Source organism: Manihot esculenta, chromosome 9, assembly GCF_001659605.2.
Source record: "Manihot esculenta cultivar AM560-2 chromosome 9, M.esculenta_v8, whole genome shotgun sequence".
Lineage (NCBI taxonomy): Eukaryota > Viridiplantae > Streptophyta > Magnoliopsida > Malpighiales > Euphorbiaceae > Manihot > Manihot esculenta.
In genome coordinates, this window is record NC_035169.2 from 30,043,246 (window position 1) to 30,062,885 (window position 19,640).

The 19,640-nt window shown below is 28.6% G+C and overlaps 1 protein-coding gene across 1 annotated transcript; it reads right to left on the reverse strand.

Moving 5' to 3' along the window:
• Positions 1 to 3,524: 3,524 nt before the first annotated feature.
• LOC110622277 (probable anion transporter 3, chloroplastic) lies at positions 3,525 to 7,426 on the reverse strand. Its single transcript, XM_021766740.2, has 8 exons — positions 6,822 to 7,426; positions 5,840 to 6,066; positions 5,406 to 5,757; positions 5,273 to 5,317; positions 5,045 to 5,191; positions 4,423 to 4,560; positions 4,119 to 4,152; positions 3,525 to 4,013 (listed from the first exon to the last, which is right to left on the reverse strand). Exons 1-8 carry the CDS (start codon positions 7,224 to 7,226, stop codon positions 3,844 to 3,846), a joined length of 1,518 nt encoding a protein of 505 aa, XP_021622432.1. The 5' UTR covers positions 7,227 to 7,426; the 3' UTR covers positions 3,525 to 3,843.
• Between the last annotated feature and the right edge of the window lie 12,214 nt (positions 7,427 to 19,640).

Below are 19,640 nucleotides of genomic sequence, written 5' to 3' on the forward strand. Positions count from 1 at the left end.
AGAAATAAAACCAATAGCTAATTGATTTCTCACAATATGACAGTCAATATCTAAGTACTTGGTACGTTCATGAAAAACTGGATTAGTAGCTATATGTATGGCAGCTTGATTGTCACATTTTAAAGAAATGGGAAGCTGAATATTGACTTGTAAATCATGAAGAACATAAGTAACCCATTGAAGCTCGCAAACAGTAGCTACCATACTACGATATTCTGCTTCTGCGAAGGAATGGCTAACAGTCTGTTATTTCTTGGATTTTCAAGAAATGAGGGAAGGACCCAAAAAAATACAGTATCCTGTGATGGACTTATGGGTAATAGAACATGAAACCCTATCTGCATCACAATAAGCAAATAATTATAATGAGTTAGACTCAAGGAAAAATAGACCTTTCCCTGGACATCCTTTCAAGTATTTTAAGACATGAAGAGCTGCATCTCAGTGAGATTGGCAAGGTTTATGCATATACTGACTAAGCTGCTGCACAGAATAAGCAACATCAGGTCTAGTCAGACTGAGATAAAGTAATCTTCCAACAAGTCTTCTGTAGGTGTTAAGATTGAGAAGAGGAGTAGATGAGCTATAAACATGTGGTGCTTGCTTGACAAAAGTGGGTGAAGTACAAGGTGAGATCTGAGATTGAAACTTGGATTGTATTTCAGGTACAAAAGAGTCACTATTTGATATGGGTATGACAGGTAAAGATAAAAAATAAATAGAAGCTGGTGTGGTTGAATTTATAAAAGGGAAGATGGACTTATGAAACTTCACATTTCTAGAAATGAATATATCCCTACTAGTCAAACAATACAACTTATAACCTTTATACTGTGGAGCATATCCAATGAGAACAAAAGGTAAGGCTCTAGCTTCAAATTTATGTTTATGAGGTTTAAGGTTGGTAGCATAGCAAAGACACCCAATAATTCTCAAATATTCATAACTAGGCTTGGTCTTGAAAAGAATTTCAAAAAGAGATTTCCATTTTAGGACTTTGGTAGGTAATCCGTTGATCAAATGAGTTGCAGCTAAAATAGATTCTGACCAAAATTTAATAGGAAAGTTTACTTGAAACATGATGGACCTAACTACTTGTAAAATGTGTTTATGCTTCCTCTCAACAACACCATTTTGTTGTGGGCTATAAACACAAGACTTCTAATGCACTATCCCTTTAGAATTAAAAATCTCAACACTATTTTGTCCAATAAATTTAGTTCTATTATCTGTTTTCACTTTTTCACACTTTTATTGTACTGAGTTTCAATCATATTGTAATAATTGAGTAAAACAGAAGGAACTTGTGTTTTAGTTGCAATCATGTAGGTCCAAGTTTACCTACTGAAATCATCCACAATTATTACCTTGAATATTGCTCCAGTCAAAGATGAAACCTTATAAGGTCCCCAAACATCCAAATGCACAAGGTAAAAAACACAATGGTGTGAATCTGGCTAGTAGGAAATGTTTTCTTTGTTGTTTGGATAGAGGGCAAACAGTACATATAAGAACTTTGGTTGAATGAACTTTAAATACATCAATATGACTCAATTTGAAACTGGAAATATGGCCCAGTCTTAAATACCAAAGCATGGCAGATGATTCTACTGTGTTATTACATGTAGTAAGATAAATTTGGCTAGTGTTACTAAGGTAATATAGGCCAGATTTTGCCTTCCCTACAACAATGACATCATCACTCTGCTGCAAAACACATTTATTGTGGTAGAATGTGACTTTAACTTTTGAAGTGTTACCAAGAGAATTGATAGATAACATGTTGCATTTGAAATTGGCCAGATACATGACATTTGTAAGAATCAAATTAGGTTGTAGTATAACAGTTCCTGTATATGTAACATGCTGTAGAGAGCCGTCAGGTAAGTGAATAACTTTTGGGAGATAATAAAGGATTAGTCTTATCAAATAGTTGGAGGTTTGAACACATGTAGTTGATTGCACCTGTATCTACTATCCAAGAACCATAATTCTTATAATGCATGTTAATATGACTAGATTGAGACATTTCACTTGCAAAATCTGCAGTATTGGCACTGATTTGTTCATCGAGCACATTCTTTCCTTTCATGAACTTTATGATTTCTCCTGCTAAGGCTGAAATATCCATTTTGTTATTCCAATCTCCATACCCATTTTGACCAATATCAACTAGAGGTGTGTCTACTACATGTGCTGCAGCATTTATAGGTTGCTTCCCTTTCTTCTTGAGATCCTTGTACTAATCTGGGTAATCGTGCAATTTAAAACACATTTTCTTGGTGTGACCAGACATGTTGCGATAAGTACACAATCTATCATCTCTTTTCCCATACTCCCTTTTCTTAGGTGTGTTCTTAAAACCTCCCATAAGTGTATTATCCTTCCTGTAATCTTGAACTCTAGCTAGCATGTCATTTGTTTGTTCACTAGACTCTACTATCACATTTTGCAATGATCTCTGTTTTTCAACTCTTTGTATCATGGAATAAGCTTTGCTCACACTAGGAAGAGGATCCATGATTAAAATTTGACTTTTAACATACTCATAATTCTCATTAAGACCCATCAAGAACTGTATGAATCTATCCTCATTCTCAACAGTAGCCATTGCCTTAGCCGCTCACATGTACAGGAAGGAAATGGCCTTAAACAAGTTAACTCATCCTACAATTTCTTAAGTCTAGTGAAATACACATTGGTAGCTAAGTTATCTTGAGTCAAACTACATATATCCCTCTTAATTTAAAATAAGAGAGGTCCATTACTCTCACCATAATGTTATTTTAATTTCTCCCACATGACCTTAGATGAACTAGTGTAAATAAAAGCTTCCACTATTTGTTTTGAAATAGTATTCAGAATCCAAGATGCAACCATATTGTCTATTCGCATCCATCTTTCAAGAGTTCTAGAACTATATTCTAGTTTTGCACATTTTTCATCTATAAATTTCAACTTATCTTTTGCTCTAAGAGCTATTAATATCAATATACTCCAAAACAAGTAATTATCTCCCATTAGAGGTGAACTTGCCAGTGCCAAACCTGTATAGTCTGAAAAAACAGTGGATCATCGATGGAGTATTTACGATCTTCAGCCTTAGCATCCAAGTCCCCGAGGATTCTTCAACAATACTCATATTGTGTGAGGGAGAGAGGAAAAGAAGCGCACAATGAGCCTTGCGCTATGATACCAAGCAAGAAAAGCCAAATAGAGCAAAAGAAACCAAACAATATATAGAAAAGCAATAGCGAATGATAGACGAATTATCTCATTTCACTCTCACAAAAAAAATACAATATACATGATGAAATATATAAAGAGAGAATTCTAACTAATTTAGCAGTCGTGTATATAGCTCACCTATTAGAAGAATTTTTTCCTAATAAACTCACTACTAAACATGCTATAGTACAGTATATAACTCACTTTATTGTACATCACTCTTTATTTTTTAACCTACTATTTTATACATTTACAGTTTTTGATTCTATTCATCAATGTATTAGGGGCACGTACACTTTTACAAGTCTCTTCATTAACTATGAGATTCTTACAACAAACCATAAAAAATTTGAGATCTTACAGTGTCCAAGAATTAATTACAAATAACAGTAGAACTCTCGTAAGAGAAAAAGTTAAAAGAAAGTATTGTTGGGATCAGTCTCCAACAAGTATACACTGCACCTACAATATGAGGCTTTTGAAAGGATTGAAAACAAAGTATGAACTGTACAATGAAAAACTTCTATAGGCTCAGAATTCTCAATACAAGTTTTGTTCATCTTGTTTCTAGCAGCTGATTCATGAATATAATGTTATAAAAACGAAATTATTGATCTAGAAAACTCGCTCTCCAGTAGCAAACATGTTCCAAAAGATGGTCGTAAGGAAATAGAGCCCTGCTGTGACAGTCAGGAATGCCTGAAAAGATCCCAGCCACTGAACAAAATAACCTGTTCCGATTGTGCTTACTATTGCTGCAAATGTTCCAGCAGAATTTGCAATTCCTGATCACAGGTAATTAATTCAGTTGGAGAAGCTCACTTACAAGACTTTAGTAATTGGTATTCTTCATTTATTTGGTTGTAACTGGTTAGAAATCAATGACTTACCATGGAGGAATCCTGCATATTGAGGTGCTATATCCTGATCAAACACAACCATCAGAAATTGATCAATTCGAATGCGACCATATTGCAGAGTTATTATAGTTATGCTTTTTTTACTTTGGGTTCTGTGTTTTTAGTAAATTCACTAGTTTGTCTCTATTTTAAAATATAGAAACGGTATTTTATAAAGTTGAACTTTTAGTTATTCTACTAAAGAAGTTGTTAGGGACAAATAGTAAATTTTCTAAAAATCTAGAGACTTAATAATAATTCTCTATGTTATATTTTGGATAGATCAAGAACTTACTTGCATATTGAGAAGAAAGCCAGCTTGGCTGAAAGAACTCAAACTCAGGGCTGCTGTGATGAGCATAGAAGCAGTCACCGGTGTCTTGGCGAAATTTAGGCATAGCAATGACACCCCAGGTCCAATGAAACCAATAGACTGCAATGCGCATAACAATAACAGGTTACTTCACTGCATAAAAATACCTTGGAGATGTTCCAGCCATTTAATCACTAAAATTAAACTTCCATAAAAAAAAAACTTATTAAGTCTCTGTATCATCAAAAAATTTATTAATTAATCTCTTAATTTAAAAAAAAAATTTTAAATGTCCTTTGAGATTTGAAAAATCTACTATTTAGTTCATTCGTTAATTTTAATAAATAAGTATTGAAGAGAAGTCTAGGTTGCCCTCAACACAAAGGGATTAAATAGTAGATATTTTTACAAAATTGAAATGGTTAAAACTAACGGAAGTGCTAGAAGAATTTTTAATATCTTGAAAACATTTTAATATATTTTTTAAAACTGATGGACCAACTATTGAATTTTTCATACCACCGAAGCTAAATAGTAAATTTATCAAAAAATGAAAAAAGAGTAAATTATGCTCTTAATGGAAAATGACAGACAGAGGTATTACCTGCATGATCTTTCGGACTAATGTGACAGAGTAGCCTGCCTTGATCAAGGAATCCGATGCCGCTCCTGCAATGTAACCAGAGAGAGCCATTGTTCCCCATGGAAGAGCACTAAACCAAGCTGCTTGCTTCAAGTTTACGCCAAAAACCTGCATTCACAAAAACTTTCAGTCTTCAACACATTGCACAGACATAAAACTAGTATTCAACTTTGAGGAATAGTAACTTACTGTCTTGAAATAGACCGGCATCCATGAGAGAAGAACAAAATACCCCTGTTACTTGGAGCAATATATTTAAACAGCATTAGATGAAAATGCAAAGTAACGTCATAGTCAGGATTCTGAAAGAAGCATAACTCACCCAATTGTTAGTTACATTAGCAAAAATAATTGCCCATGTTGGTAGTTTCGAGAGTAGGAGGCGCAGCGGCGGAAGCTGGCCTTTGTTGGCGGCTGTAGAATCAGTTTTACCAGCTTGGATTAATCGCAGTTCTGATTTGCTGATAAAAGGGCTATCTCGAGGATCATTGGTGACTCCACTTGCCCATGTTGTTAACCACAGTAATCCAAGTAATGCAAACAGAATAAAAGGACCAGAAATTCCAACGGTTGATAACATTATCGGAGTTAAAAGCAAGCCTATAACATTGCCAAGATGAAATCCAGCCATTGAAATTCCCACTGCACTTGCTCGTTCATGGCTCGGAAACCACCTGATCAAAGATCCAGTAAAAATTAGCTGTAGTTAAATGAAAAATTAGCATGAAGATGGGCGATGGTTGTGGATATGGTTACCTTGACAAGAGGGTGCTCATGGAAGGCAAAGCTACACCCTCGGCGAGTCCAAAGAAGGCACGAACGGCCAAGAGTCCGGCTGTTGAATGGTTAGCAGCCCATGGAGTGAGAAGAGTAGCCAATGACCATAGACCCACTCCCCATGCAAGCACTCGTTTTCCACCATATTTGTCTACCAAGGCTCCTCCTATTACTGATGAGAATATGTATCCCCACAGAAACGATGACTTCAACAAATAATTAACAAACCAAATGTTAACTTTATGACAGTATAAACACACACCAATAATATTTACTCCTAATCAAACCCGAAATTAATCGAAAATTAGCACTCTTTGATCCCTTCCATTTACCATCATATCTATATTTAAATTATTATTAAAATATTAAATAAAATTAAATATTTAATTTTTTTTAGTCACATCACTGTAAAATCATAATATAATTATAAATTATTTTATTTTTTAAGTCTAGTATCGTCATATGGTACATGAAAGTGCATTGTAATAATTCTCCATAAATGCGCAGTACACATTAGCATGCCACCGCCCATTTTTTAGGTATACCCTTTTGGGACTCCGTGGAACTAGGCAGTCACGTGAGTGTTTCACTCCATAAAACAATATAACAAATTCAAACAATTATTTATAATTTTTATTTCTTTCCAGTTAAAACTTTCTTCAATTTAAAAAATACATTTTTTATTTTCAAGTAAAGAATTTAAAAGATAATTAAATGAATTATGCATATAAGCATGAAAATACTGAGATATGATTTTGTGCAGATAAATTTTAGAGGCTTAGAGCACATCACATCTCTTCAATTTCAGGAAGGAGGCGGTTCTCTCTTTCTGAAACGACGACGAATCAATATACCAGCAAAATCCATAAAAATCCAGACTAACAGTCAAAATTTGAAACCCAAATACTATTTCAAAATAAACACAAATTGGAAAAAATAAAAATGAAGACTTTGCATTTACCTGGACGATGCCGAGGAAGGAACTGGACCAGCCGTATTTGGCAGCAAGAGGAACAACAGCGACAGACATAACGACACGATCAGCATTACAAAGGCACATAACGCACGCTGTCAACGCCACCACCTTGTACCTCTCCGACACCATATTAACTTCACCACCCTCTCTCCCTCCCATCAATATTCCTCTCTCTATACCCTCCGCCGTGCACCTCACCGCGCACCCTCGGTTCCGCTTCTTCTCCTTCAAATACCCTTTACTGCTCGTCCAACAACTCTCCCGTTTGATGCTCCTTTTCAGAATTATACGGTCATAACTCAAATGGGATCTCCCCAAGTTGATCAAATTTGATCGGGAGCTGAAGAAACGAGGTGAGGGAGAATGTAGCAGCAGAGAATTAGCCGCCATGGGAGGGGAGAGTGAAAGAAAAGAGAACAAAATTAAGTATTGGCGACAGAGTACGACATAGCTGTTTGAACGAGACGGTAACAATAGGAAAAGGCCTTGGGAGTAGAGAAGAGAAGGGAAGAGAGTTTAGTTTTATAATGAAAATAAAAGGGCAGTTGTTGTTGCTGTTTTGCGGTGGGTGGGAAAGGACAGGCCGAAAGATTTTGGTGTTCGCAGCTAGGCAAATTCTTTCATACATCAATTTAATGTAATTTTAATACGTATTTTAAATTTTTTTTTTAAACAAAATTAAAATACTGTGTTAATATAAAATTTTAATTTTTTATTAGTTGGATGTAGAAATTGCGTCCAAGAAATTTTCTTTCTTCTAAAGGTTATTTTGGGGATTGAGATGTTATTGTGTGCAGAAGTAAGAGTAGTTGTGCTGCTTCAGAGTTCAGACTCCGACGTGGCAACACGAGGGACGCTATCTTTGATCACCTACCTACCTCAATCTGTGTTAGGAGCCAACAACCCCCCTCCCCTCGGTCACCCATCATCTGCCTGGCTCAGTTAATAAAACATTTTGCCCGCAAGTACACTTCCTTCAGGAACTGTGTTTTTACTTTTTCCGTGGTTGGTGACAAAGACAAAACGGATTAATTAGTACCTAGTTCTTATAAAATTAAGAGGTAGATAAGTTTAATTTAAAATTTTAGGTAAATTGAATTTCTATATTTTTATTAGAGAAAAATATAATATTATTTTTAATAATTTAAAATATCAAAAATCTAATATTTTAATTAATATGAAAATTTTATGAATATATAGATATAATAAATAATTTTAAAATTATAAAAATAAAGTTTTACCATATAAAAATATTATTTACATTTTCATTCTTAAATTTTTTTTATAATTAATGAATTAATTTTTATATTTTTAAAATTAAACATTAAAATATTAAAACTGAAAATTTTATATTCTAAAAAATTTTGTTTTTTCTTCACTGCACAAACATTATTTAAAAATCTAAATTTCTAATAACCCAGTAAAGAAAAATGAATCGATCACCAACCAAACTGACTCATTTGTATCTTGTAGAAATTGTGAAACTCCTAGATGTCATGCATGATAAATTCATTAAATGAAGAGGACTCGCTAAAATAAAAATTTTTTTCTCTTTCAATTGCAATCACAACTCATCTATAAACACTTTGGCTTCACAAAACTTATCGATTAACAGCTTTCACCACCCAAAAAATCACAACCCAAATGGATATTTAATGAAATTAGTATAAAAATAAGAAATTATGAAAAATTATAAATAAGAATCAAAGATTCAAATTGCAGATCACAAAAATCAATAATCCATATTTTAAATATAGAATCAATCGTTATTTGTAATATCTTTCAAAAAATGATAAGTTTGCTTCCTTAATGGTACAGAGAATCATTGAATCACTGAACCACAAAGATTGATAGATTTACTTACAGCGAAAAAATGGTCTTCTTCATGCACGGAAATGCTACAGATCTTCTCTGCCATAGAAGTGCGATGATAAAGGAGAAAGTTTTAACAATCTCGCTGAGATTTGCGGCAAAAGATAAAAGTAAAAAAGAAAAGATAGAATTTTTTAGAATATTAGGTTTTCAATTTTAATTTTTAACAATCTCTTTCAATAAATATATGGAAAATAGAAAGAGGTGAACATTTTTGTCATTTTACATTAAATTAATGCAAAATTAAGAATAATTTGAATAAATTTAAAATTTAAAAATATAAATATTTGATTTTAAAAATATAAGAACTAATCCGTTAATTATATTAAAATATAAAAATTAAAGTATAATTTACCTTATAAAAATATTTTTATTATTAAAAAATAATATTATATTAAATGATTGCTTATTTGCTTTGAATAACCGTTTAATGATTTAATTAATCTAAAAATTTGAATTGAATTTATTTTATTCATTGATTAAAATTATAAGAATTTAATTAAATTTATATCCAAATTAAAATTACTATGAACTCTTAAAATTCTTGTATTCACATCTATTTTAAAATTACTCGATTAATTTTATATTTTTATAATATATAAAATCAAATTATTTAATTATTTAATTAAAAAATTACTAATTAACTTATTTGAACGTCAATAAGAAAGATTAGATAGTATAAATATTAAAAATTATATAAACTAAATAATATATAAAATTAAAATTATAAAAATTAAACAATATAAAAATTAAAGAACGTTAAAGATTTTTTTAATTAAATTTTATAAAATATAAAAATGTTTTATTTGAGTGATTTTAAAATTATTGAGGAACCAGTAAATTTTTAAAAACATTTAAGAATTTAATAATAATTTATTCTAAAATTAACTAATTTATCTCTTTTTAAAATTATTTAATTAAAGTGTTTCAATATTTTATTAAATCTACACTTTAGTTTTAATGTTAAAAACTTATTATTGTTTATTCTTATAATTTTAATTATATGTATTATTAGTTATATAATTTTAAATATTTATATTATTTAATTTTTATAATTATAATTATATATATTATTAATTATATAATTTTAAATATTTATATTATTTAGTTTTTTATCAAAATTAAAATAAATTGATTAATTATTTATTTAATAAAAATAAATAAAATCTTGATTTTATAAAATTTAAACACATTTTTAATTGATTGATTTTAAAATAAAAATAAATTAATAGTTTTTATTTTATAAAAAAAATTTAGAGGCATAGACAGTAATACGTCCAAATAAAAAACCAAACCAAACCTATTGAGGTCCGGCCTTCCCCTTTGTCACATGATGGATGGCCATTAAACTTAGATTATAATTTGTATTTAGAAAATATTTTTTATAAAAAATACTTTTTTAAAATATTTTTTAATAGATAATTTATTTTTTATTATTTAATTTTAATTTAAAAAATAAAATTTATTAATAAATTTATATATAAAAATTTTGATAAAAATTTTAAAATAAGAAAAATCAGTTTTTTATAAAAAAATTATTTTTCTTAAAATTATTTTTTTATAAAAAAAATTCCTTAAACTAAATTTTTTAAATATAACAAATACCAGAGAATATAAAAAATATTTTTTATAAAATAAATAAACCTTAATACAACTCTCTATTTTGTTGAATACTACAAATCACCTCCTCCTATCTAAAAAAAAATTAAAGAAAAAAATGGTTAATTTAATTTTTTACTATATGTTTTTAATAATAAAAATAAATAAAAAATTATTTTATTTATATAAAAAAAATAAAAATATTTTAATAAATTTTCACGATAAAAAACTGATTTGTTAATAATAATAATATCTAGATATTAAATAATAAATTATTTTATTTTTTAATTATTATATCACCGCTTGTTATATTTTATATAATGTAATTATATTATGTATCACCGCTTGTTAATAAGTATTATATTTTACATATAAGGCAACTAAATAATAAGATTCAATGTTCACGTGCTTTTAAAATATAATTTAAAAGTTTAATTTTTTTTATTTATTATAATAATTTATTTTAATTGGATACAATTTTCTTAAATTTTAAAATTAACATTTGAAAATTAATTTTAAAAATTTAATTTTTATAATTTACAGCATGTAATGTGGAATATCTTCTTATTGCAAATAACATCGTCATATGTATACTAATTAAGTTTCAGTTGTTACCTTCTAATTCATTCAAATGAAATGCAATTAAAAATTAAATTAATATGTAACTTTTTATTAAGAATATTTTATTTTATAATGAATCGATTTGATACGAATATAATTTAACTCAGTATTATAAATTAAGTGATTATTATTGCGTCCCTAACACTTGAACTGAGGTCGAACTCCGAAAAAAGAAATAGATCCAAAATTCGTTAAAGTTCACTAATCACGCCGATCCATCAGAATACTATTAAACACGCGACTAAAGTAGGTTGGGCTTACCAAAAGCTCAAACCTGTCAAAAAAGAATCTATCAGCACACACACCGAAAAGAAAAGAATCTATCAGCACACACACCGAAAAGAAATTAAATAATCGCCTAATGAGAATGGACAAACAAGTGACAAAAACAGATAATACTGTAGTAAGTTGGTAGTTATACATCACTGTAGTAAGGTGGTGGTTATATGTCACTAAAAAAATAGGAAAAAAATGAATAAAAAAAGAAAAATGCGACCCTCGATACTAAATTTACACACTTAAAAATTTTATTTTTTTTAAATTTTATCGAGAATAATTGTGATTAAATTAAAGAAAATATTAGTTTAATTAATAAATAACCTATTTTAATATTAATTTGGTGATATTTATTTCAAAATCTATCAGACAAGTAGCCTTATTTAAGTTTTAGAGTAAGTTATAAGTTAGTTAAAAGTACACGTTATTTTCTGTAATTTTTAATAGGTAGTATAAAATTTTGTAATTGGATTTTTCATTTCCTTGTGTATGCACTGTATTATGTTTGTCCAGCTGTCTTTATCCTTCCTCCTCCCCGGAGTAGGGAGGGCTTTGTAAAGTTATATTCAGAATGGATAACAACAGTAAAAAAAAAAAAAATTAGTGAGTGGTGAATAAATAGTTTAACATTTTTTTCATTTAAATAAAGGCAAAAAATTTTATTTTTATAAATAAAAAAATCATTAACAATATTTTATTTTTTAACGAATTGATTTATCCAAACAAGGTATATCTTGATTTTATATAAAAAATATATAAATTGTAAAAATTTTAATAAATTAATTAAAATTTTAAAATTTATTTTATTTGGAATAAATCTTACACTATAAATTTTATTTTAATAATAAAATATGAATTTTATGATTTTAAATTCAAAAATATTTTATTATTTATCCGTTAATAAAAAATGAAAAATATAAATAGTAAGAAATTGAGAGTTTTTTTTTTTTAAATAAGGACAAGTTCCTTATTTCTATGCACTTATATATAGATATTATCTCCTCACTTCTTCGAAGTTTAAAATTAATTAAATTATATCTTATTTATTATTTATTGCTTTAATTAGGGGTTAGGATTTTGTTATTTATCGTCAATGGCTTTGTTATTGCTTTATGCTTGATCTTTTTATAATTTGGTTGGATTTTTCTTGAATTTGAATAGGGGAGAGCTTTGTTTTGTTTTGTTTTTTTTTTTTTCATGATTTATCTGTTAGTTTGCCCTTATAAGAAATAATTGTTGTGGTGTTTTTTTTATTATTGTTAGTTCTATTGTTGGTTTTGCAAGTTTTGAGTGGTTTCGTTAAGAGAGCTCTACTCTTGGTTTGGATATTGATGAATGCTCTACTCCATTCTGCCTTATGAGAAGGATTTTCTAGCATGCTAATTTGAGACCACACCACTATACTTGGCAACTACTACTTCCGTAGGCTATAGTAGCCTGAGAGCTGTGCCACATCGTTTTCTTGTTTCGGCGTATGAATCTATTTGTATTTGATTTACCTTCGGTCTCTTCGGTCTCCTTTGTGTTGTTGCATGTTCGTGTTGCTTAGTCTCCTCTACTTTGGATCTTTCTATTTCCTTTTGCATGTTCATATTGCTTTGCCTAATTGCTATCATCAGTGTTTTGTTGTCTATGCTTTCAGTGATAGATTAATGTTCTGAGTCAATGCTACTGTGAATCAATGATTCTAGTTAGTGATGTTGGTGGTTGATTGGGTTGTCACTTTGGGTTTTGGTTCAATTGATTATTTAGTTTAATTGGATTCTGTTGAATTTTGTTGAATTTTGATTTGCTTGGTTTAATTTATTTTGGATAAATTTTGTATTGTTTTTCTTTGAATCTTTAACAAATTACTTTATAATCTCTTGTTTGTTATGCCTAAGTTTTGACAAATGCAAGTATATAATTAAGAAAACTTTTAAATTATACTCTAGGATGCCTATAATTATGAAAAAAATGTTTAAGATATTTAAAAACTTATTTTTCTCACTTGGACAATATTAATTAATTAATAAAAAGCTCTTGATGCTTCTTGGAGCAAGAGGAAGAGTGAGAGTGACCCAAAAATTAACAGGACCATCAAAATTTTAATTATCGTTGCAGTGAAGAAAAGAGAAGAAACTAGAAGAAGACCGTAATGCAAGTGCGTGAGAAGCTATTGGGATTGTTCCGATCGTTATTGGGGGAGTTTTTATAGGATTTTGGTTTGGTGGTCTTTATGTTGTTATGGTGGGTGTCCCCTGTCTTCAGCATAAGATGATTTGTTTTGTTTGAATCCTTTTGGATCCACAGTGTCTTGTTCCTCTTTGTCGGTGCTACGGTGCTTTAGATTTACTTTTTGATTTTCGGTTTGTTTTTCTTGTCATGCAGGTTTTGTGGTTTCATCGTGAGATATTTGTTGATGAACTTGGGCTTGATGAGGTCCCATTGACTTCCGAAAATGGTATTCCTTGCGGTGATGTGATATTTGGAAACCGCGTTGCTAGGTCCGGCAAGTAACGCTCTCATATATTACTCTGCTACGTTCTCTTCTCATTTGGTTGGTTGGACGATCTGTCTACAGTGGCCTTGTTCCATTTTGGACGAGTTTGGTCTTTTATTGCATGTGTCTTTTCTCTTTCTTCTCATGGTTTGTCTTTGGCTATATGTCTGTTGCTTGTATTATACTCATTTTTTTGATCCTGACACTCTATGTGATAGTGTGTCGATGGATATATGTGTCGGTAGATATATCGGTGGAGTAGTTGCAATGTCAATTCTAATATGAACGGTATTTTAGTGAATTTGAGTTTAGTTGTATTTTTTTCGGTAGTTTGATTTGCTTATATTTTATTCAATTTTATCTAATTTTTTAGTTTAATTTATTTTAATTGGACTAAAGATTTTATATTTTACCCTCTTGTATATACTCCATTAGCCTTATTCAAATACAATCTATTAAAAAAAATTCAATATTAATTAATTATATTAATTTTTAGAAAAATAATTGACCCAAGTATATTTTAACCCCAAATCATTACTCTACATTTAGAGAAGAAGTTGATGGAAGTAAAGCACTTTTAAAAAAAAAAAAAAAAAAAAAAAAACCATGTTTTTTTGAAAATGTACAATCAATGTTTTTGAAAGAAAGATTTTTAGAGATTTCAATATTCTCAAAACTTTCACATTTTTAATTCATCAAATCGATGAACTGTCAAAATTTTTGATATTTTATTTCATTATTTATTTTAAGATCTAAAAAAAATAATTATTTTAAAATACAATCATTGTTAATGTGTAAAATGATTTTATTATAAACACTATTTATAGTAAAATTCATGTTAAAATCATCATAATCAATCATCATTAATTAAACTTTATCATTATATATAAAATATTTTTTCACGTGCTACATATTTTAACGTGGAGCGTGGACATCGATGAAATAATTGCTTCGGGTATCACTTTCCATATTTTGCCCAAATGGAGCCGAGCGAGATTTCGACCAAAAGTTCATGCAGAAGAAGGGCCCAGGCCCAATTTCTGAAGTCCTTCCAGGGCCCATTGATAGCTTTCTAGTCATCGGCAATGCTGTGCTCGTCAATCTCAATTAGAAAACCAATGAAGTATCTGTGGTCTTATGCTTTTCTAGCACTGAAATCAACAGGCCGGCCTCCACCTAAAAGGAAAACACCGAGAAACGGGTGAGAAAATTTTTGGGCTGTTTCTATTAGTTTAATTTCATATTCCACGCTTTCTTCTTGCGCCATTACAAGTGGACCACTTTTATCTATCAACTTTCAACATTAAAAAATGTAAAATATAAAAGTGAAGAGAATAATTTATTATTTGAAATTGAATAATTTATTTTTTAATTTATAAAATTTTTATTTTTTAAAAAATAAAATTATATATATAATTTTAGAAAAAATATTTAAAATTTTTTTATAAAATAAATGGTACTAAATTAGGGTATCTTACATTCATTGTAAATTGAGTTGATGTAAAAATTTGATTGATTATTTTAAGCTATTATTGCCGTATCTCATTTGCAACCTAATTGCACCAATAAATTAGAGTAATCATGACTATTTTAGGCATGATCAAGAAATTCCAAAAAATAAATTAACCACCTCAAAATCAAAAGCACAAATAAAGATTGATCAAAACTTTATGACCAGTAATACAAGCACCAATTAAGACTTTCCCATAAATAAATAATTAAGATAATCATAAGAAAGATTAAAACTAAGATTTAAAATAATATGGGGAGGCAAGAAGTTCGGCAATAGCATGCTAATGCTGGGTCCAAAAGGGAGGCTTTGTTTAAAGTTGATTATCATTTTATCAATTTCCTTTTCCAATTTAAAGGATATGAAAAAACGAAATATAATTGATATTATATTCAGGTATTCATAAAATAGATTTATAGTTTGAGTGTAACCGCCATTTTACTATAGTGTTACATGTTTTTGTCACATAGATCCGTACGCACCCATGCATACGAGCATATCAACGTATTCATTTTTGTTGGACGACCATTTAATTCTTTCGAGCACACATATGATAGAGTCGTGAGCGGACTAACTCTCTAGCCTTTTGTCATGTCACCGAATTAAACTCTTCTCTAGTGGACCCAAGTATAAGATCAGTTCGGCCTGCTTTAGTCACAGGCAGGCGGGATGGCGCGATATTAGATCAATCTGCTAAGTGGAATCTATTGCATTTTAGGTCTGTTTTTTTCTTTCACAAGCCCAGTTATCAAATATATTGTATAAAAAATATTTTAAACTCAAACTCCAAATTTAACTCATTGTGAAAATAAGACTACCTAAATTACTAATCTTGACTTAGAATTGGAAAACTAAAGGGCCTCTATTTCAATATATGGTGTGTGTGTGGGGTAAAGGATTCTCTCAATTGGATTGTCCTTTTGCACTCATAGATCTTTTGTAATCATAAGCTTACTTTTATTTTATTTTTTCCCCTCCTCTTTATATTTACATTTGAATATGTTTATGTTTTTATTACTATTTAATTAATATCAAAATGAAGAAGATGAAAGAAGAATGGGTGAGAATAACTTTAAATGTCAAATATGTTTGGTGCAATTATGGACTATAATGGTTTTGTCTTATAATAAGACAACATTATTGAATATAATTGGCTGTCCAAAATTTATAGAATCTATGGCTGCACCATGTTTATCTTTTTTTTTTTTTTTTTGAAATGGGGAGTGAGAGATTCGAATCTAAGATCTCTCATATTTACTTGGATGTACTTACCACCAGGCTAAGCGTGTGAGTGCTGTACCATGTTTATCTTCCCATTATTATCTGTTTATATTATATATACTGTGATGGAAATGATTTATACACAAACTTTAAATGTCAAACATGTGCATGCTCCACATGCACCAAAGTATAAATGTCAAAGTATATTAACAAAATATGTAAATTGACGAAGATCTTGTACTTAATATTGGGTTTTAAAATAAAAAATACAGAAAGGCTAAAATTATCTGTGGTTGTTTTCATGGGGAAAATGACAAAATAATAAAGAAAAAGAAAAAAAAAAAAAAAAAGAAAGCTCATTCTCACTGCATAAAGCTTAAGAGGGGACAAAACCATCAACTTGTCTGATTACAGAATCTTCATTTGTTCACATAACAACACAATCCCTCAATTCTATTAATCTTTAATTAGTTTTGCATGCTTCAACAATGCTAATCACCTCCTTTCCATGCCATCTCTGGCTTTTTAGCATATATATTGATGACCGCTGGATTTTATCACCCCGGTCTGAAGCCTGACCCATGATAACAGCTCATTACTTGAAAGCTCTTAAACCTCCCGCATGAATCAGGTTCAGCCCGCTCGGCCTGAAAACCAGACTCCCTCTAAAACCTCTCAATCGGGTCGGTCCAATCCTTTCGGCCTACGATTAGACCTTTCCTAGGCTCCAGTCCTAATCTCATCTCCTAGCCCAGTTCGAAGGAGAAAAGGTAGCCAGCCCATTTGCCTAGTGGATCCATCCGCATGTGTGCCAAGGAAAATTAAATGGCCGTTACGCATGGAGCAGAGATTTGATATTCTCGTACGTCCGTATCCAATGGCAGTGAGACCATTACGCATCACTGGTAGACAAAGAAAAAGAATAAAAGGAGAGGGGACTCTCCTCTCAGATCAAACTTATTCAACTCTTATAAAATTCTATTTTTTCTGAATGTCAAATCATCATATATTATTTTTATATTTTAATTATAATTAGGTATTATTTTTACTAATTAATACTGCAACTTTTTTTTCCAAATCTTAGTGAGATTTGGAAATTCAAATTCAAATTTATATTATAAGAAAATATACATATTCCATTTGTAATTTATCCCAAAATTCAAATTTTGAGGGACAGCTAACAATCAAAATTTTACTTGTAAATTAAATTAATCCTTAAATTTTAATGAATGTTCATTCAAATGTTAATTATACTTGTTTTATGTTTTTTAATTTTGATTCCATCAGATTTGAAGTCTCTTCATCTATTTTTCCCCTAATTTACTTAAGTATTTTAGAAATGATTAAAATATTCGTAAATATATAATATTTTTTAATTCTTGAATTATGTAAAATAAATACAGAAATAAATAATTTAGTTTCTGCATTTTCACTATATATTAAACTGGAAAAAATATATTTTTATGAAAAGATCTTTAGTTTAAAGAATTTAAAAATATTTGAAATTAAAATATTAAATTTTAAAATAGAAAGACATGTTTATTAATTTCTGTATAACTCAAAAATATAAAAATAATTTTTTTCCTAATGTAATTGGAGAGAGACGGAGATGATGATTAAGTTGTCCGATGTATATGAGTTTGGTGGGAACTAAATATTTATATTTTGGTCTGTTAATTAATTTGCGTGACCATTCCATTTATTCGGTTTAAAATCAAATTGAATTAAATAAATTAAAAATTAAAATTTTAATATTTATAAAAATTAAATCAAATCGATTTTAAATAGAAATCAAACTGATTTAATTCAGTTTAATTTGATCAGTTAAATTTTTTAATATTTTAAAATTTAATTAAAATATTTTAATTTTAATTATAATTTAATATTTTTATATTATAAAAAATAATATATTATTATTATTAATCGATTTGATTTAATTTTTTATTAAAATTAAATCGAATCAAAATAAATAAAAAATTAAATTAAAATTTTAAATTAATTTAATTTAAATTAAATTAAATTTTCAAATTAATTTAATTTAATTAATTTTTTTCATTTAAATCGAATACTATTCAATTTTAGTATCCATAGTTATTTATGAAAAAAAAAACATTTTTCAAAAGCGACTATGGAAAAAAGAAAAAAAAAAAACATTGGGAAAACATGGTTGATAGGGCCACACCCCTCTTGGCATGAAAGAATATTTGTCCCAAAATCTTTATCCTTTCCCCCACTTAATTTTTAGTATACAAAACAGTTATCCCCTTTGGATATAAGAGTCATATGAAGAAAACAAAAACTAAACCCTAGAAAGAAAAATCCAAAAATTATTATAAAAGGCGACAAAATATACCTATATTGTCTAAACAATCCAATATTTAATATTAATTTGCTCAATTAATTTAAATTTATATTAGACATTTATTAAAGAAAATAAAATATTTTCTCTTTAAATTTAATTACATTTCATATTTATATTTTAAATTCAATAATATTAATAAAATTTTTTTTATATTATCTCATTTCACTTCTGAAAATAAATTAAGCAAATTTTTGTAATTATATGTAATAGCTGGGAGTTTTAATTCTATAGCACACGATCTAGCTGCCAAAACACTGATATCTCCTTTGTTCACAGTCATCGGCAGCAGATTCTGTTCGTTTCTTCTTTGTTATCATGTTAATCTTTTTATTTTAAACTTCAATTATTTGCATAAAATAATTTATATTTAAAAAATATATTTTATAATAAAATAATTTATTTTTATTATTTAATTTTAATTTAAAAAATAAAATATATTAATAAATTTATATATAAAATTTTTAACAAAAATATTAAGTGTGAAGAATAATTTTTTAAAAAAACTCTTTAAAATAATTTATTTTTTATTAAAAGATATCTTTAATAACTAAAATTTATAAGTATTTTCAATGAATTTGATGGACAGGGGCGGAGGAAGGAGTGCAAGTGGGGCCCCTCCCCTCCCAAATATGTATATATATATCAATAAAATATTTTTTTATCATTATATTAATAATATTTAAATAATATAGAATATTTACATTTTTTATTTATTATCATATATTTTTAATATATTTTTATAATATTATCATCTTTTTTATTTAATTCTATTTTTATGTTATTTTTACAATATATGAGATTGATTTTTTAAAACTTTATGAGCAATCAGCTTAACTAATTTTTTAAAAATTAATTTTATAT

What these genes read in the sequence shown, in the direction of transcription:
- LOC110622277 (XM_021766740.2), bottom strand. Translation starts at nt 7,226, where the DNA reads ATGGCGGCTAATTCTCTGCTGCTACATTCTCCCTCACCTCGTTTCTTC. An exon ending in CCTTCCTCGGCATCGTCCAG is followed by an intron (nt 6,067 to 6,821) that starts GTAAATGCAAAG and finishes TATTTGTTGAAG; the next exon opens with TCATCGTTTCTGTGGGGATA. An exon ending in CTAATGTAACTAACAATTGG is followed by an intron (nt 5,318 to 5,405) that starts GTGAGTTATGCT and finishes TCCAAGTAACAG; the next exon opens with GGGTATTTTGTTCTTCTCTC.